General features: G+C 54.5%; 1 protein-coding gene across 1 annotated transcript; it reads right to left on the bottom strand.

Moving 5' to 3' along the window:
• Positions 1–685: 685 nt before the first annotated feature.
• On the bottom strand, positions 686–20731 carry LOC144735924 (guanylate-binding protein 2-like). The gene is made up of 11 exons (XM_078618499.1): positions 19915–20731; positions 18420–18757; positions 12477–12604; positions 11825–11934; positions 11144–11414; positions 9739–9916; positions 8939–9219; positions 7579–7794; positions 6828–6930; positions 6042–6145; positions 686–1926 (listed from the first exon to the last, which is right to left on the bottom strand). Exons 2-11 carry the CDS (start codon positions 18601–18603, stop codon positions 1759–1761), a joined length of 1743 nt encoding a protein of 580 aa, XP_078474625.1. The 5' UTR covers positions 18604–18757; positions 19915–20731; the 3' UTR covers positions 686–1758.
• Positions 20732–21773: the final 1042 nt, after the last annotated feature.

A 21773-nucleotide genomic window follows, 5' to 3' on the forward strand; every position in this document is an offset into this window, starting at 1 on the left:
CTGCTACTGCAGCTGCTGAAACTGCTGTTGCTGAAACTGCTGCTGCAGCTGCTGAAACTGCAGCTGCAGCTGCTGAAACTGCTGTTGCTGAAACTGCAGCTGCAGCTGCTGAAACTGCTGCTGCAGCTGCTGAAACTGCTGCTGCAGCTGCTGAAACTGCTGCTGCAGCTGCTGAAACTGCTGCTGCAGCTGCTGAAACTGCTGCTGCAGCTGCTGAAACTGCTGCTGCAGCTGCTGAAACTGCTGCTGCAGCTGCTGCAACTGCTGCTGCAGCTGCTGAAACTGCTGTTGCTGAAACTGCTGCTGCAGCTGATGAAACTGCTGCTGCAGCTGCTGAAACTGCTGCTGCAGCTGATGAAACTGCTGCTGCAGCTGCTGAAACTGCTGCTGCTGCTGCGTTATCTTGGTGTAGCCAGGGGCTGTCGACTTTGTTTTTGATGCCTTTGCCCAATCTTGATGAATGGGACTTACCTAATTAATGTACTGTATGGTCGAACACCGTTTTGAGACGAGGCTCAAAATAAAGCTGCCTCTGGTGTGGACCAATCCGTTTCAAAGACAATGTTTGCATTCTGACCACAAGTATTGTGGTTAATGCAGACATGAACCCTTGTAAAAGGTTTCAGTTTGGTGTTTTAACTTCTTAACACCTGTTTTGTTGCCAGAAAAAAAGGGGAAAAACCTATTATCATATTTATTGTTTGTTTATATTTCGTGACTTGCTCACCATTGTCCCATTTTGCACTCGTATCGTGTTTTGTTGTATTGTTTTGTTGTATTGTTGTATTGTATTGTTGTGTTGTATTGTTGTATTGTTGTTGTATTGTGTTGTATTGTTGTATTGCATTGTTGTATTGTATTGTTGTAATATTGTATTGTTGTTGTATTGTAGTATTGTATTGTTGTATTGTATTGTTGTAATATGGAATGGGCAGGTGGGCAGTTGCATGGGCAAGGTGTCTCGGTGGTCCGCTCGTGCGGTTGGTGAACATTGTGTGACCTTGAGAGTGGGGCACAAGCGAGCTCAGAGTCCGCTGTTATTTCACTCAAATGATCGATGCCAGGACATCACGAAACATTCATTTCGCCAAATGAACAACAGAAGGACAACAATCCGCGATGTAAACAAATCACACCGCACGGTTGTCAACGACGATCGTGGCGCCTCGTACTGTACGAGCGTGTCACGGCATTGCCGCCGTGTCACGGCAACTCCGCCGCTCCCACTGCCCGGAGCGTTGGCCCGACGGCGTGCCAACGTCGACCCAACATCGAGTCAACGTCGACCCAACATCGAGTCAACGTCGGCCCAACGTCGAGTCAACGTTGGCCCAACAGCGTGCCAACGTCGGCCCAACGTCGAGTCAACGTTGGCCCAACAGCGTGCCAACGTCGACCCAACGTCGAGTCAACGTCGGCCCAACGGCGTGGCAACGTCAGCCCAACATCGAGTCAATGTAGTCAACGTTGGCCCTACCGCGTGCCAACGTCGGCCCAACGTTGAGCCGCCGTTGGCCCCACCGCGTGCACAGTGTTGAGTCGACATTGAGCCCGACCGCATGCCAGCATTGTCCCAACGTTGGCCAGCGGTCGGGCCGACGTCGGCATTCGGTAGGGCATGCCAACGCTGGGCCGACGTTGGCCCGACGTTGGGCTGACGTTGACATGCGGTCGGGCCAACGGTTGTCCCAGCGTTGAGTGACCATCGGGTCGACGTCGTCGGCACTGCGCGGGCATCGTGCCGTGCGTCGGCGGGCGTCACATGACTGAACACCTGCTGCCCCCGCCGCTGCTGCCCCTGCTGCTCTGATAGGCCGCCCTGGAACGCTCCATCTCCTCCTGGTGTTGCCTCTTCAGCTCCTGCAGCTTCATCTCCGTCATCTCTTCCATGTGTCGGATCCGGGCGTCGAATGACTCCCCGTTAAGCTGCGTTGGAGAAGTCAAAGGTCAATGGTTCAGCCACGCTATGAACTATTTATTTTTCTTATTATACCAGGTAAGGCCACAATGAGCTGTGTAGCGCCTTACTAGAAGCGTACTGGCTATCACAAATGACAGCTCAACGAAGTGGGCTTATCATCATCATCATCATCTTTGCGTGGACATGTATAGCAGCAGCCAAATACTCTAAACGCGTTGCGATGCTGATTCTAAATGTGGAGGGAAAAAATCCACGTGACCACGGAGAGAGAGGGAGAGAGACACACAAACTCCAAATATACAGCAGACGTCAGGGTCGGGATCGAACCCACGACCTCCTGCGTATCAGGCAAGGTTCGATCCCTGACGCCTGCTGCTGTACATTTGAAGTTTGCGTGTTCTTCTCCCCTTGGTCGCGTGGATTTTCCCCCGGCTCCTCCAGTTTTTCCCTCCACATTTAGAATCTCGTCGCCGTGTTTAGAGTCTTTTTTTTGTCCACGTGGTCACTTCTGAAAAAGAGCTACACAGCTCAGTGGGGTCTTACACTTGGTACAATAAAAAGAGTTTAAATCGTTTTTTTATAGACTGCACCAAACCCAAAACCCACCCCGGTAAATGTGGTTCTGCGTTCCCCCTAACCTCAAACTGAGAGACTTCCAGACTCTGGGCGCAAACCCGGCTTCCCAGCGGCGCTGGCTGCGTGGCTCTTGAACGCTGCTGTGGGCATGGGCCCCCTGATGTACGCGGATTGGCTCAGCCAATCGCACCTCCAATTAGCACGGTTGGCTACGTGCGGTGTGGAAGAAACTACCATACACTTCTACACACTACACTACTATACACTACACCACTATACACTACAGTATACACTACACTACTATACACTACACTTCTACACACTACACTACTATACACTACACCACTATACACTACAGTATACACTACACTACTATACACTACACTTCTACACACTACACTACTATACACTACACTATACACTACACTTCTACACACTACACTACTATACACTACACCACTATACACTACAGTATACACTACACTACTATACACTACACTTCTACACACTACACTACTATACACTACACCACTATACACTACAGTATACACTACACTACTATACACTACACTTCTACACACTACACTACTATACACTACACTATACACTACACTTCTACACACTACACTACTATACACTACAGTATACACTACACTACTATACACTACACTACTATACACTACACTATACACTACACTACTATACACTACAGTATACACTACACTACTATACACTACTATACACTACACCACTATACACTAAACTATACACTACACTACTATACACTACACTATACACTACACTACTATACACTACACTATACACTACACTTCTACACACTACACTACTATACACTACACTACTATACACTACACTACTATACACTACACTATACACTACACTTCTACACACTACACTACTATACACTACACCACTATACACTACACTACTATACACTACACCACTATACACTACACTATACACTACACTACTATACACTACACTACTATACACTACACTACTATACACTACACTACTATACACTACACTACTATACACTACAGTATACACTACACTACTATACACTACACTTCTACACACTACACTACTATACACTACACTACTATACACTACACTACTATACACTACACTATACACTACACTACTATACACTACACCACTATACACTACACTATACACTACACTACTATACACTACACTACTATACACTACACTTTGCGTGGACATGTATAGCAGCAGCCAAATACTCTAAACGCGTTGCGATGCTGATTCTAAATGTGGAGGGAAAAAATCCACGTGACCACGGAGAGAGAGGGAGAGAGACACACAAACTCCAAATATACAGCAGACGTCAGGGTCGGGATCGAACCCACGACCTCCTGCGTATCAGGCAAGGTTCGATCCCTGACGCCTGCTGCTGTACATTTGAAGTTTGCGTGTTCTTCTCCCCTTGGTCGCGTGGATTTTCCCCCGGCTCCTCCAGTTTTTCCCTCCACATTTAGAATCTCGTCGCCGTGTTTAGAGTCTTTTTTTTGTCCACGTGGTCACTTCTGAAAAAGAGCTACACAGCTCAGTGGGGTCTTACACTTGGTACAATAAAAAGAGTTTAAATCGTTTTTTTATAGACTGCACCAAACCCAAAACCCACCCCGGTAAATGTGGTTCTGCGTTCCCCCTAACCTCAAACTGAGAGACTTCCAGACTCTGGGCGCAAACCCGGCTTCCCAGCGGCGCTGGCTGCGTGGCTCTTGAACGCTGCTGTGGGCATGGGCCCCCTGATGTACGCGGATTGGCTCAGCCAATCGCACCTCCAATTAGCACGGTTGGCTACGTGCGGTGTGGAAGAAACTACCATACACTTCTACACACTACACTACTATACACTACACCACTATACACTACAGTATACACTACACTACTATACACTACACTTCTACACACTACACTACTATACACTACACCACTATACACTACAGTATACACTACACTACTATACACTACACTTCTACACACTACACTACTATACACTACACTATACACTACACTTCTACACACTACACTACTATACACTACACCACTATACACTACAGTATACACTACACTACTATACACTACACTTCTACACACTACACTACTATACACTACACCACTATACACTACAGTATACACTACACTACTATACACTACACTTCTACACACTACACTACTATACACTACACTATACACTACACTTCTACACACTACACTACTATACACTACAGTATACACTACACTACTATACACTACACTACTATACACTACACTATACACTACACTACTATACACTACAGTATACACTACACTACTATACACTACTATACACTACACCACTATACACTAAACTATACACTACACTACTATACACTACACTATACACTACACTACTATACACTACACTATACACTACACTTCTACACACTACACTACTATACACTACACTACTATACACTACACTACTATACACTACACTATACACTACACTTCTACACACTACACTACTATACACTACACCACTATACACTACACTACTATACACTACACCACTATACACTACACTATACACTACACTACTATACACTACACTACTATACACTACACTACTATACACTACACTACTATACACTACACTACTATACACTACAGTATACACTACACTACTATACACTACACTTCTACACACTACACTACTATACACTACACTACTATACACTACACTACTATACACTACACTATACACTACACTACTATACACTACACCACTATACACTACACTATACACTACACTACTATACACTACACTACTATACACTACACTATACACTACACCACTATACACTAAACTATACACTACACTACTATACACTACAGTATACACTACACTACTATACACTGCACTACTATACACTACACTACTATACACTACACCACTATACACTACAGTATACACTACACTACTATACACTACACTACTATATACTACACTACTATACACTACACTATACACTACACTACTATATACTACACTACTATACACTACACTACTACACACTGCACCTTACACTGCACTGCACACTACACTACTATACACTACACCACTATACACTACACTACTATACACTACACCACTATACACTACACCACTATACACTACACTACTATACACTACACTACTACACACTGCACCTTACACTGCACTGCACACTACACTACTATACACTATACTACTATACACTACACCACTATACACTACACTATACACTACACTGCACACTACACTACTATACACTATACTACTATACACTACACTACTATACACTGCACTGCACACTACACTACTATACACTATACTACTATACACTACACTACTATACACTGCACCCTACACTACACTATACACTACACTACTATACACTATACTACTATACACTACACTATACACTACACTACTATACACTCCGACTCTCACGAGCCTCACGGCGTGTACCCGCATCTGCTCCTGCAGCAGGTTGACGGTCCTCTGCAGCTCCTCGCTCTGCTTCCTCGTGGAGGCCTCCTGGTCGGCCTGCCGGGCCCGCACCTTCTCCAGCTCTGAAATAAACACCGGCAACCACGGCGACAGCAGGGACAGACTCGCAGAGAGACAGAGCAGCCTCTGATGGGGTCTCTAGGCAGTGACACACACACAGAGCGGCCTCTGATCCCGACCCTGACACCTGCTGCTGTGTATTTGGAGTTTGCGTCTCTCTCTCCCGGTGGTCGCGTGAATTTTCCTCCGGCTCCTCCGGTTTTCCTCTCCACATTTAGACTCCCGTCACGCGTCTAGAGCATTTGGCTGCCGTATCTTCCCACACGATGATGACGACGACGACGAGTTGCGACGTCGAGCTATCATTCGTGATGGCCAGGTGGTCGCCTAATAGCCCAGCGGGGCCTCAAACCTGGTCAAATAACACGTTGTTTCGTTTTTAGTTTTAGAGACGCACAGAGATCTCAACAGTGGCATCGGGCGCGGGTGCCACCGGGCCAACGGCAGCAACGCCACGGCACGGCACGGCATGGCACGGCACGACACGGCACGACACGGCATGGCACGGCACTACACGGCACGACACGGCATGGCACGGCACGGCATGGCACGGCACTACACACACCGCTGACCCCATGCCCCGACTGGACATCCGTGAAAAATGAGCTGCAGAGCTCACCGGATTCCACCTCCTGCGGTCCAAAGCGAGATTGTGTTTATGACACGCGGCGGCCAGCCACTCACCCTTCTTTTCCTTCTCCAGCTCGCTCACGCTGTCGTCCACCTGCATGATGAGTCGACCCTCGTCCTCCACGCTCGCCAGGAACTCGCTCAGCACCTGCGCCGCCTGGTAGAGACAGCCGGCGCTCAGCACTCAGCCGCGGTCGCTCCCTCCACGCCTGGCGATGCCGTGCAGGGCGCCGTGGTGGCTAGGAGATGCTGACTCCCTCGCCTGGTACGCAGGAGGTCGTGGGTTCGATCCCGACCCTGACGCCTGCTGCTCTATATTTGGAGTTTGCGTCTCTCTCTCATCATCATGGTGGCTAGGAGATGTTGACTACCTCGCCTGGTACGCAGGAGGTCGTGGGTTCGATCCCGACCCTGACGCCTGCTGCTGCTGCTGTATATTTGGAGTTTGCGTCTCTCTCTCATCATCATCACGGTAGCTATGATATGTTAACTACCTCGCCTGGTATACAGGTCGTGGGTTCGATCCCGACCCTGACGCCTGCTGCTGCTGTATATTTGTAGTCTGCGTCTCTCTCTCTCTCCCCGTGGTCGCGTGGATTGTTTCCCTCCACATTTAGAATCAACGTCACCACGCGTTTAGAGTATTTGACTGCTGCTATACATGTCCACGCGATGATGATGATGATGATAAGCCCACTTCGTTGAGCTGTTATTTGTGATACAAAGCTCAGTTGTGTGCCTTACCTGGTAAAATAAAATACAAATGGTCACATTTGTTTGGTTAGTAAAGCCGATTGGCCCTCACCATGTCTCCCATTTTTCCGATCGACGCTCGGAACTCCTCCTGCAGCTCCTTCATCATCCGGTCGTAGATCTTGAATCCTCCGGCCGTGTGGAACGAGCGTTTGGCGATCTCCTCCTTGATTGGCTGGTGCAGGAGCTCCAGCAAGGCGCGGGACATCGAGACGGACGCCGCCTTGTTCTGCTTCACCAGCTCCTCGTAGGCCGCCATCATTCTCTCCTGCAGCGGGGGGCGACGCGGAGACGGGTCGGGGACAGGGGGGGGGCGGTCGCAGTCAGACGCAGCCTCGGCGATGTCGTCATCGTCATCGTCGTCAACATCATCATCATCGTCGTCGTCATCGTCGTCGTCGTTGTAACAGAGGGTCTGCTCGCTCGTCGCACTCGCTGACTGTAGAGGCACCATCATCATCATCAAGGTGAGTGGCTATATCACGATCATCACCACGATCATCACCACGATCATCACCACGATCATCACCACGATCATCACCACGATCATCACCACGATCATCACCATGTTCCTCATCACGATCATCACCACGATCATCACCACAATCATCACCACGATCATCACCACGTTCATCACCACGACCATCAACCACCACAAGCATCACCGGCACAAGTGTAGTGATGTACTTCACTACAGCAACGGGCTGCCTGACCAGCAACGCTGCTGCTGCTGCTGCTGTGACGAAAACGCTGACGGAGACTCGCGAAGCTCCGCAGGTTGCACTCCAACAACAACCTCGAGTCCTCCACGGGGCCCCCCTTTTATCCCCCCGGCCACGCCCCGCCCTCGGCCACGCCCCCCTTCCAGACCCCACCAGGAGGCTCCCGGGCTCCGTCTCCCGTGTCCCCTCCGTGACCTCATCCCCGCGTCCTTCCCTGCCGCCTACTCCGTGACCTGCCGGCCGACCGGGCCGCCACGGCAGCGGATCCCCTTCTCGCCAGCGGAATGGGCGACCCATTCCACTTTTTTTTCTTGGTTCTTTCGGTAAAGTTGCGTCTTCAGATGCGACTTTACCGACAGCCCTATTCTTCACCTGAGGACGGCTGCTTGCGTTGTGGCCGAAACGTCGTGAGAATTGTATTTTATTACGTTTTATTTTTATTATTTTATTATTTCCCTTCTACGTGACTTTACCGAAAGAACCAAGAAGATGAATTCCTGCAGTCACGAAAGCTTTAAATCGAAATTTGACCCGTCCCACGTCGCTACCCAAAGCACCGCCGCGCTCATCGCCACGATCCTCACGTCAGCGGCTTCCGCGGCGGAGTAAACACAACGCGGCGTGGCGGGGAACGGGGGGAGCGGGGGGAGCGGGGGGGGGGGGGGTCTCCCTCGGTGCGCCGACCCTCACCGAGAGCATCTTCTCCTGCTCGTGGTCGCGGTCCAGAACGGCGGCCGAGGCGAAGTGGGTGAGCGCGGCGTCCCAGGCGTAGACGTGGGCCGCCGCCAAGTCGTCGGCGGGCACGGGGAAGGCGTCGCGCAGCTCGCACTGCAGCCCCTGGTAGAGGCCCAGCGCCTCGCTGGTGGCGCGCTCGTTGGCAGCGCGCGCCACCTGGGTCACCGCCTGCTCGATGCAGGGGATGGCGCCGCGCGCCTGCGCGTCCACGTAGCGACGCGCCAGCTCCACCAGCACTGCGGGCGGCGTGCAAGCGGAATATTTTGAGACCGGGGGAGGAAATCCGATGATCCGCAAAGCTCTTTTCCACCGATGTCCAGTAGGGTGCGGGCCAGCGAGTCGGTGGAGTGGTAGTGGGGTGGTGGGGTGGTGGTGTGTGGAGGTGGTGGAGTGGAGTGGTGGGGTGGTGGAGTGAGGAGGTGGAGTCGTGAGGAGGTGGTGGGGTGGCAGTCTGGTGGGGTGGTGTGTGGAGGTGGTGGAGTGGTGAGGAGGTGGTGGAGTGGAGTGGTGAGGAGGTGGTGGAGTGGAGTGGTGGGGTGGTGAGGAGGTGGTGGGGTGAGGAGGTGGTGGAGTGGTGAGGAGGTGGTGGGGTGGAGTGGTGGGGTGGTGAGGAGGTGGTGGGGTGAGGAGGTGGTGGGGTGGAGTGAGGTGGTGGAGTGGTGAGGAGGTGGGGTGGTGAGGAGGTGGGGTGGTGAGGAGGTGGTGGAGTGGCGGTGTGGTGGTGGTGTGGTGGGATCAGCCGTCGGGCCACTCACGGCGCCCGTTGATGATGGTCCCCTCCAGGTGCTTGACGCGTGCGTGATGCACCAGGTGCTTGTAGAAGAGGTCCATGCTCTCCCTGAAGCCCGCCTTGAGGTCGTGTGGCTCCATGCGGTCCAGGGAGTCCATCCGCTCCGGATCGGTCGGCAGGGGGAACACGAAGCACTTCCGCTCCTGACGAGAGAGACGCACGCGATGATCCCCCCCCCGTGTAGCCCACGCAAGCCGCCGGGGCGAGTGGCGTTAGCGAGTGGCAGGGCCTGTGAAGGCCGGCACAGCGCACGAGGGGGTGGGTGGCCAGCGCCACGCCCGGCCGCCTTTGTCTCCCCAGTGGCGATGTTTACTACGCACCGCACCGGGTACTCATTTAAGGCTGAGTCTTCCCAGGGGAGGCCCAGACCCGGTTCAGATAATCGTCTCTGCTGTTGGTAGCCGTGAGCGGGAATCGAACTCGGATGGCCGGGTTCGTAGCGCAGTGTCGCGCTAACCGCTACTCACACACCCACACACACACTCACACCCACACCCTCCCACACACCCTCCCACACACACTCACACACACACCCACCCACACCCACACTCTCCCACACACACTCACACACCCACATACACCCACACACACTCACACACCCACACACACTCACACACACCCATACACACTCACACACACCCATACACACTCACACACTCACACACACTCACACACCCACACACACCCACACACACACACTCACACACCCACACACACACACTCACACACCCACACACACCCACATACACTCACACACACCCACACACTCACACACACACACTCACACACCCCACACACACCCACACACTCACACACCCACACACACCCACGCACTCACACACCCACACACACCCACACACACCCACACACTCACTCACACACCCACACACACCCACACACTCACACACCCACACACACCCACACACACCCACACACTCACACACCCACACACACCCACACACACCCACACACACCCACACACACCCACACACTCACACACCCACACACACACCCACACACACCCACACACTCACATACCCACACACACACCCACACACACACCCACACACTCACACACCCACACACACCCACACACACACCCACCCACACTCTCACACTCACACACACCCACACACACACCCACACACACACCCACCCACACACACACACACACCCACACTCCCACACACACACCCACCCACCCTCTCACACTCACACACACACACACCCACACACACACCCACACTCACACCCACCCACACACACACACACACCCACACACACCCACACTCCAACACACACTCACACCCACACACACCCACACACACACACCCACACACACCCACACTCTCACACACACACTCACGCACCTGGAAGACGCTGCGAAGCATCTCCCTCTGCGCGTTCTGCTCGCGGCACTCCTTGCTGAGCCCCTTGGCCTTGCGCTGGAGGCAGTGCTCCAGGTAGTCGTCGGAGGAGCAGCGCCGCCCGTCCAGCTCCAGGCGCAGCATGAAGTCGCGCACGCACACCACGAACGAGGGGAAGAACGCGCGGCAGTCGGCCGCGTCCGCCCGGTTGGCCGGGTCCCACGGGCGCGGGCGAGCGCGCATCTGCACGTGCTCCGACATGTTGGCCACGAAGCTGCGGGGAGCACACGGAGGAGACGGAGGTGAGACGGGAGGTGATGGAGGTGAGACGGAGGTGAGGAGGAGGAGGTGGTGATGGGAGAGAGGCGGCGGATGAGACGGTGAAGCGGGAGAGGAGGAGGAGGCGGGAGATGAGGTGGTGGAGACGGGAGAGGAAGAGGAGGTGGCGGGAGAGGAGAGATGAGGCAGAGAGGGGTTGAGACGTGTGGAGGGTGTGTGTGCACATTTGCACGTGGAGGGAAAAGCCGGAGGACCCGGAGAAAAATCCATGCGACACAGGGAGAGAGAGAGAGAGACGCAGACTCCAAATACACAGCAGCAGCAGCAGCAGTCGCCTGGGGTCGGGATCCAACCCACGACCTCCGGGGTAGCAGGCGAGATCGTCAACATCTCCTGGCCACGTACTGGAGCTGCTCGAGGCCTCCGCGGTCCAGGGTGCTCGTGGTGTTGTAGACCAGCGTGGAGCTGAGCAGCATGGCCAGCACGAAGATCCACGTGTCGTGGTTCTCGCTCGCCTGCACGGAGCACGCGGCCACAGACACACAAGGCCCCCCACGTGGTGTGGCGACCCCCACAGGCTCTGTGCTCACCTGCCCCCCCTTACTGGACGGCAGCCTTCGCGGCCGGTGATCGTCACGCCCAGGTTACGCACGGACTGACGGACGGGCCGACTGACTGACGGAGTGACTCATTGACGGACTAACCAGTAGACTTACCGACTGGCAGACTAACCGACAGGCTGACTAACGGATTAACCGACAGACCGACGCACCAACAGACTTCCTGACTAACAGACTAACCAACTGACTGAGTGATGGAATGATGGACTAACCAATAGACCAGGGGTCGGCAACCTACGGCTCCGGAGCCGCATGCGGCTCTTTACGGGCTGCTTCTTGACGATATGTACGTATGTACATAGATGCATTGCGGCTCTTGAAATACTGAATTTTGTACCGAATTGGAAAGAAATGGCTCTTCTTGTTATTTTGGTTGCTGACCCCTGCAATAGACCAACAAACTGACTGACTGGCCGATTGACTGACGACCCACCCACCTGCTCGACATCCCCCAGGCCCTCGGTGTCCAAGAGGATGAGAGACTTTTTTCTGTCGACCGGATGGGGCAACACCCAGACCCAGATGCCCTTCGTCTTGGACTGCACCGTGTTACCCAGCTCGAAGCCTGCAGCGTGGGGGGGGGGGCAATGGGAGACGGCACACCACTCAGAGAGGACGACTCAGAGGGAGAGAGGACGACTCAGAGAGAGAGAGGATGACTCGGAGAGAGAGAGGACGACTCAGAGAGAGAGCGACTCAGATGAGCCACAGATGAGGAGCGGGAAGGCAGCGGTATGAGAATATTGAGACTGTGGGAGGAATCCGATGAGCTGTAAAGCTCTTTACCACAGATGTCCACCAGGGGCATGGGGTCACAACGTGACAACAACACGCGGCGGGCAGCCGAGGGGTTGGTGGGTCACACACAGACGGGAAACTCCCCTCTTCCGAGGGGTTGGTGGGTCACACACAGACGGGAAACTCCCCTCTTCCGAGGGGTTGGTGGGTCACACACAGACGGGAAACTCCCCTCTTCCGAGGGGTTGGTGGGTCACACACAGACGGGAAACTCCCCTCTTCCGAGGGGTTGGTGGGTCACACACAGACGGGAAACTCCCCTCTTCCGAGGGGTTGGTGGGTCACACACAGACGGGAAACTCCCCTCTTCCGAGGGGTTGGTGGATCACACACAGACGGGAAACTCCCCTCTTCCGCGGGGTTGGTGGATCACACACAGACGGGAAACTCCCCTCTTCCGCGGGGTTGGTGGGTCACACACAGACGCTGTCTGTGTTTTTTCACCGTTTCGACCGCGCCCGAGCAGAACATCCAGAAATAGGGGATTTCTGTCAACTTCAACTTCCAGAGTGAACCGGATGGATGGGTTTTGCGAGTTGAGATGATTTAGAAATTCTTTCAGTGTATCTTTGCCGTGTGGACAGACCACCAATCAGTCATCCTTAACACGAAGGCTTTCGCGACCAATATCATCCATAATAGAGGTTTATTTGGGTTAAATCGCGTAAATATATAAATGTTGTGTCGTTAAACCCGCCACCACCCGACACAGCCACTTAGTAAGGCCTGATGAAGCTAGTTGTAATTACTGGCGAAACGTCGTACTCAGATTGTAAATGTTGTGTTTACGTGAAAAACCTTCCTAGTTGGCAGTGTCGGGTGGTGGCGGGTTTAACGACTCAACATTGATATATTTAAGCGATTAAACCCACAAAAACCTCTATGATGAATGTGTCATCCACATATCTAAACCAAGCGGGTGGTTTTAGTGTGCCTGAAGCTATTGCTTTTGCTTCAAAATCTTCCGCGTACAAATCCGCCATCACAGGAGACAAAGGAGAGCCCATCGCTGCCTCCTTCCTTTTGTTTCTACAAATCAGCTCGCCACAAGAAGTACGCGTTCTTGAGTGTTCAGCCGGCCGTGGGACATCTTTGCCTCAACCGGTGTTCGTCACCAGAGTGTCGAGTGATTCGATTGACTCGTTGAACCCCCGTGAACAGAGGAAGCCCATCGCCGTGTGCGCGCGGTGGAGGCCAGTCCACAGGCAATGTGACGTCACGCCTGTGTGTCTGTGTGCATGGTGCTTGTACCGTTAGCGAGGAGCAGCTCCTATTGGATAGGCCAGCAGCGTGGCACACGAGGAGGGCATAACCAGCATAACGCCCGACCGCCTTTGTCTCCCCAATGCTCACCAATGACAAAGATCGCTCGTGTAGCCTTAACAGACTGTTGGGGCAAGTGCTGTTAGCGAGCATCTATGAAGGCCGGAACGGCACACGAGGGGGTGGGTGGCTAACACCACGCCCGGCCGCCTTTGTCTCCCCAGTGATGATGTTTACTACACACTGCACCAAGTACTCCTTTGAGGCTGAGTCGACCTAGGACAGGCCACCGACCGGTTCAGATAATCGTCACCGGTGTTGGCCTTGAGTAGGAATCCAACTCGGGTCGTTGGGTTCGTAGCGCAGCATAGCGCTCACCACGACACTACCGCTCCCCACACACACGTACACACACACAGAGGGGGACCACCAGGGCATCCTTCCAATCCTGCGGAACCCCTCCAGTGGTCCAGACTGTTGTTATGATGTCATATAGGGCAGTCTGTGCACAAACGCCACCCTCCCTCAGCATTTCGCTTGGGAGATCATCTCTGCCCGGTGCCTTTCCTGGTCTCAGACTCCGGATCGCCTTGAGTACTTCCTCAACAGATGGCACCTCAGCCAGCCGCTCACAGGGGGTGACTTCTTCCAATATTTGAGGCACCGCAGCCTCAGCAGGGTTATCCCCACTTTGTGCCATGATGTTTTTCCTGGCTGAGGGATTTCCCCTCCCCCAGGACCTCACAGAAATGCTCAGCAAATCTGCAAACATGTTCCTGGGGGTCGGAGATTGGATCACCGTTTTTTCCCCTAATGATGGTAATAGGTGTGGCGCTGCAGGTTACTTTTTTGATGGAGTTAAATAGTGATTTGTGATCGCGGGCCACTGAGGCAGACTCCATCTCCTCAGCAACCCGCGACCACCACCCATCCTTGCAGCGCCTTACGGCTCTCCGAACCTCCGAGCGAAGGCTGCGGTAAGCCTCCTCATTCTCTGACGTGGGATGCTGTAGCCGATGAGAGTGGGCCTGTCGCTTTTTCTCAACTATCCTGAACACCTCCTCTGTCAGCCAGGGTCTCTGGGGAGGTCTGGACCGCATACCCAAAGCAGCCATCGCAGCTGCATGAGTCACAGTCCTAAACCTCGCCCATTTACCCTCGACATCAGGAGGAGTGGGGGACGATGATGAAATTCTCGCTTGCAACTTTCATCAGCTAACTGAGACCAGGCCAATTTAGGTTGGAATGGGGTCTTGGGTGTACACCCACCACCGGAGTGGAAGAATGGCAGGCGCATCTTACAGATGACTAGTCGAGAGGGCAGATCAGCTCCACGGTAGGTCCTGGTGTCAAGGACATGGGCTCGCATCCGCTGGTCCGTAACTATGTAGTCCAGCAGATGTTCTTGTTTGGACACGGCATGAATCCATGATGTTGTGTGGATGCGCCGATGCCGGAAGAGCGTGTTGGTAATTACAAGCCCATTGGCTGCACAAAAATCTAGCAGCCTCCTACCGTTGTTATTGAGCTGATCTGGCCCATGCCTTCCAATCACTCCAGACCAGGTGCCAGCATCATGACCAAGGCGAGCCCAAAGTAGCCTGGGGCTTACAGCTTCCCACACCTCACCGCCACGCTCCCACGCCCCCTTCATTCTTTTGTTCAGAAGAAGAGCCCCCACAGCACCTGTTGTTTGGCAGTCTCCTGCCCCGAGTAGAGGACGGTCCACCCCTCATGGTGGCAGGAGCCAGAACCGGTCCACCGGACCTCCTGAATGCCACAGAGATCCAGGCGGTACCGGTCCAGCTCCTGACAAAAAAGTGGCAGCCTCTACTTCGCAGTGAGCGTTCGAACATTCCACGTGGCCACACGAAGTGGCTTTTCGTTGTTACTGGAGGAGCCCCGAGGGTGAAGATTCAATCTCCTGGCTCCGCTAATTGGGGTTTGGCCAGGAGACGTCATAGACGCCTGTCCCCTCGGGGCCTCCGTCACAAGCTTATTAGTTACATATTTACGTGTAAGTCGTGATTTCGTGGTAATGAATTGAAGGTGGAGGGGTTACCAGCCCCTCGCACCTGTCCAGAACCCCCGTTCAGCCACTGTGGTGGTCACAGACGCCATGAGGGGAGAGGCCAATGGGCATTGGCCCTCCCCCCACAGCACAGTCCATGACAGAGTTGCCCGTCCGGCACCGCGAGGAGGTAGGGGGTTGTTTTGTTGGACACGTACACGCACACAAAGATAAAGACAAAGATCCCCCGTATAGCCTTAACAGACTGTAGGGGCAAGTGCTGTTAGTGAACACCTATGAAGGCCGGAACGGTACACAAACGAGGGGGTGGGTGGCCAGCACCACGCCCGACCGCCTTTGTCTCCCCAGTGGCGATGTTTACACACCGCATCAGGTACTCATTTAAGGCTGAGTCGACCTAGGGGAGGCCCAGGACCGGTTCAGATAATCGTGACTGGTGTTAGCCGTGAGCGGGAATCGAACCCGGGTCGCCAGGTTCATAGTGCAGCACGCTAACCACTACACTACCGCTCCCCATGTACACACACACACGTACACACACACACCTACACACACACACGTACACACAATCCCCTGACCTTCAATGAATCACAAACAAAACATTCCTCAAATGCCAAGCCGTGAGACGGCAGAGCAACAGCGAGCAGCAAGAAACACTCCAGGGCAGTATCGCGATATCGCTCATCACCACAACACGATATCACACTTCACGATATGGCGATTATCGCGATATCGCTCATCACCACAACACGATATCACACTTCACGATATGGCGATTATCGCGATATCGCTCATCACCACAACACGATATCACACTTCACGATATGGCGATTATCGCGATATCGCTCATCACCACAACACGATATCACACTTCACGATATGGCGATTATCGCGATATCGCTCATCTCCACAACACGATATCACACTTCACGATATGGCGATTATCGCGATATCGCTCATCACCACAATACGATATCACAGTTCACGATATGACGATTATCGCGATATCGTTCATCACCACGATACGATATCACGTGACCATATGGCGATTATCTCTCCACTACTGCCCCATCACCGATTGGGAGTTGTGGGAGTGGAGTGTCCGATGGTACAAAATGCCCAGGCAGGTGCTTAGTTTTGGTGGGGCTGATGATAAGGCCCCACCTCTTAGTGGCCCGCACACACTGCTCCCACACACCCCTACACACACATACACACCCCTACACACACACCTACACACACACCCCTACACACACTGGTCCCACACACCCCTACACACACATACACACCCCTACACACACACACATACACACACACCCCTACACACACTGGTCCCACACACCCCTACACACACATACACACCCCTACACACACACTGCTCCCACACATCCCTACACACACACACATCTACACACACACCCCTACACACTGGTCCCACACACCCCTACACACACACCTACACACACACTGCTCCCACACACCCCTACACACACACACCTACACACACACAGAACCAGCCGGGTGAATCTGCCACTCGCTCCATCACCACCACCACCACCGCTGCTGCTGGTGGTTGATGTTGTTGTTGTGTTTACTGTTGTTGTCCTTCCCCGCACCTCCGATTAGCGCGGTTGGTTACGTACGGTGCGAAAGAAGTTCGACATACACACATACAGACACCAAATACCACCACCACCACTCAGCCCCACCACCCTCAGCATCACCACCAGCCCCACCACTCAACCCCACCACCACCACCTTCACCACCACCACCACCACCACCAGCTCCACCACCCTCACCACCACCAGCACCACCACCAGCCCCACCACCATCACCACCACCACCACCAGCCTCACCACTACCACCACCACCTTCACCACCACCAGCACCACCACCAACACCCTCACCACCACCAGCTCTACCAGCCCAAGCTCTACCAGCCCCACCACTCAACCCCACCACCACCACCCTCATCACCACCACCACCCTCACCACCACCACCACCAGGACCACCACCACCACCCTCATCACCACCACCCTCATCACCACCACCCTCATCACCACCACCCTCACTACCACCACCACCACCCTCACCACCACCACCCCCAGCCCCACCACCCTTATCACCACCACCACCACCACCCTCACCACCACCACCCTCATCACCACCACCCTCACCACCACCACCACCCTCATCACCACCACCACCACCACCACCCTCACCACCACCACCACCACCACCCTCACCACCACCACCACCCCAGCCCCAGCCCCACCCGCACGTACCGCTGTGCTTGCCCGCCAGCTTGTTCATGAGGAAGGACTTCCCCGTGCGGTAGCGCCCGGCGATGGCCACCACCACCGCCGGCTTCTCGTCGCGGGCCACGAGGGCGGCCGTCTCCTCCACGAGGCGCATGGCGCCGCTGTGCTCGTCCGTCACCAGCAGGGCCCGCGGCCGCGGCCACTCCATCGCGGGCCCTCGGGGCCCCCTCCTCGCCAACGAGCGAACGTCGGGGCAACGTTGAGAGAGCCGATGGGCTGGACCAGCTCGCTGGTTCTTCACCTTGAGGACGTCCTCATGATGGTGGTGATGGTGGTGGACGTTGCTTTGCCCTGCGTGCGGCCTATGAGGTTGACACGTGGTTAGTTGATGCGTCTGACGACTGACTACCACTGAGCTTACCACTCGCGCTGCGGTTTGGAGTCCCCTGGATGCTGTTTGTCACTAACAACAACCACAACCGCCAATAGCAACCACTAAGTGGTGGTGGCGCCCGCCACGCGCGCTGTGCCAGGCTAGGTGCACGCGGAGTGTCAAAGGCTCGCTGCTTTGGCAGGAGGAGAGGTCACGGGACAGAGGGTAAAGGTCACGGGACAGAGGGCAAAGGTCACGGGACAGACTCAGAGGAGAGGTCACGGGACAGACGCAGGGGAGAGGTCACGGGACAGATGCAGGGGAGAGGTCACGGGACACACAGAGGGTAAAGGTCATGGGACAGACCCAGAGAAGAGGTGACGGGACAGACGCAGGGGAGAGGTCACGGGACAGACCCAGGGGAGAGGTCACGGGACGGACCCAGAGGAGAGGTCACGGGACAAACCCAGGGGAGAGGTCACGGGACAGAGGGTAAAGGTCACGGGACAGACCCAGAGGAGAGGTCACGGGACAGACCCAGGGGAGAGATCACGGGGCAGAGGGTAAAGGTCACGGGACAGACGCATTCGCTCCCCCGCTGCTGCTGCTGCTGCGTCGACTTGCTGCGACTTTACCGGCCCGGCGCTCCGCTCGTTGTTGTGAGCCTCGCTCGCCGCGACGGAGACGTCCCACCCGCCGCTGATTAGTTAACGCCCAGAGTGGAAGAGTAGGCCAAATACACCCTCTCTCTCTCTCGGCTGGTGCAACTCTTTAGACTTTCAACGACGTGGAGATAGACCCCTGCTACAATCGAGGAAGTATATAGCCTCATCAGTAACGATACTGTCAATATTTAGACTTCGAACTTTCGTGACTGCAGGAATTCATATTCTTGGTTCTTTCGGACAAGTCACGTAAATAGAAAATAAAAATGAAAAGCAAAAAAATCCCACGACGTTTCGATGGCAACACAAGCGGTCTTCTTCAGGTGTTGCGATCGAAACGTCGTGGGACTTTTTTGCTTTCGATTTTGAGTTTAGTTTTCAATCTCCGTGAGTTTAGCGATTGAAACAAGAATATGATACTGTATGACACTGTAACTACATGTAAGGACTTCGCTGTAGATTGATTATGCAACGTGATTACCTGGAGCTGATAAGCGACCCGCTGCTGCCGCTCGCCTGTTGCCCTCGGAGGGCCGGTCGCGAGTGTGTGCGTCGTCTGAGCGTGTGGGTCGTCTGAGCGTGTGGGTCGTCTGAGCGTGTGGGTCGTCTGAGCGTGTGGGTCGTCTGAGCGTGTGGGTCGTCTGAGCGTGTGGGTCGTCTGAGCGTGTGGGTCGTCTGAGCGTGTGGGTCGTCTGAGCGTGTGGGTCGTCTCGCGCGGTACGCGGCCGTGAGTCTCGCTCTAAATACGGAGACGGGGGGCGGGGTAGGGGGGTTCCCCTGAAGGAGAGCGTGGATTGGTGGGTGGGTGAGTGAGTGGGTGAGTGGATGGGTGAGTGGGTGGGTGAGTGAGTGGGTGGGTGAGTGGGTTGGGTGGATGGGTGAGTGGGTTGTGTGGCTGAGTGGGTGGGTTAGTTGGTGAGTGGGTGAGTTGGTGGGTGAATGTGTGGGTGAGTTGTGTGATTGGGTGAGTGAGTGGGTGGGTGAGTTGAGTGGGTGAGTCGGTGGGTGAGTGGGTGGGTGAGTGAGTGGGTGAGTCGGTGGGTGAGTGGGTGAGTGAGTGGGTTGGTGGCTGAGTAGGTGGGTGAGTTTTGTGGGTGGGTGAGTCGGTGGGTGAGTGAGTGCGTTGTGTGAGTGGGTGGGTGGGTGAGTGGGTGGGTGGGTGAGTTGTGTGAGTGGGTGAGTGTGTGGGTGGGTGTGTGTGTGGTAAACATCGCCACGAGGGGGACAAAGGCGGCCGGGCGTGGTGGTGGCCACCCACCCCCCTCGCGTGCCGTGCCGGCCTTCAGAGGCGTTGCTCAAGAGTCAAGACCAGTTCCGTTTTTTAGTTTCACTTCGTACGCTCACGCGTCCTGCTATAAATACACACCGCGAAATAACAGCGGCGGCGGTGGTGAGTGGTGCGTGGGCCTCATCACCGTGACACTCACGGGAATTTCCACTCCCACGGCCACGCACACCCAGAGCCCACGCACACTCAGTAGCGAGGGGTTGTTGGATCACACACAGACGGGGGGTGAATCTCCCCCCAGGTGCCCCACCCCCTCCAACCTGGCAGAGCCCAAAAAAAAGTGCGTGGACCAATCTCCATCTGTTCCACACTGCCTCCTGCCCGTGGCTGGACTAATTGCCACCCTGTTTCCATCTGTACGGGGGATAGTGTTGCGTGTGTGGATGGTGCAGCATTACGCGAGCGTGTTATTGACGTCGCGCGGCACGCCACGGATTCCAAAATCGAAACTTTCCTTGAACTTCTGCATTTTTCATTATTTCCGCTTTCTCATTCCGCGGTTTTGGGGACACGCGGGTCCAGCCACGCGCGGTTCAGCACTGCGCTTGAAATTGGAGACCTCAACTCAAACTATTTCTGTATTTTATACCAGGTGAGGTCACAACGGAGCTGTGCAGCGACCTGCCCATCACAAATGACAGCTCGACGAGAAGTGGCTCAACACGTGCCAATGTGCAGCAGCAGCAGCAGCCACAGACTCTCAATGTCGAGGGAAAACCCGGAGGAGCCGGAGGAAAAACAATCCACGCGACCACGGGGAGAGCGAGAGAGAGACGCAAACTCCAAATCATACAGCAGCAGCAGCAGGCGTCAGGGTCGAACCCACAACCTCCTTCGTACCAGGCGCGGGAGATAGCGTCTCGCCACCACGACACCCCAACCACAACAGGCACATTGCACGCGACAAGACCACCAGAACGTCAACAGCGCCCCGTACAGCCTGCAACAGACTGTAGGGGCGAGTGCTGTTAGCGAGCAGCAGCAGCGCCTGTGAAGGCTGCCGGCACCGTGGCACACGAGGAGGGGTGGGTGGCCAGCACCACGCCCGGCCG

The sequence above is a fragment of the Lampetra planeri genome, chromosome 58 (assembly GCF_965212315.1).
Source record: "Lampetra planeri chromosome 58, kcLamPlan1.2.h2, whole genome shotgun sequence".
In the NCBI taxonomy this organism is placed as follows: Eukaryota; Metazoa; Chordata; class Hyperoartia; order Petromyzontiformes; family Petromyzontidae; genus Lampetra; species Lampetra planeri.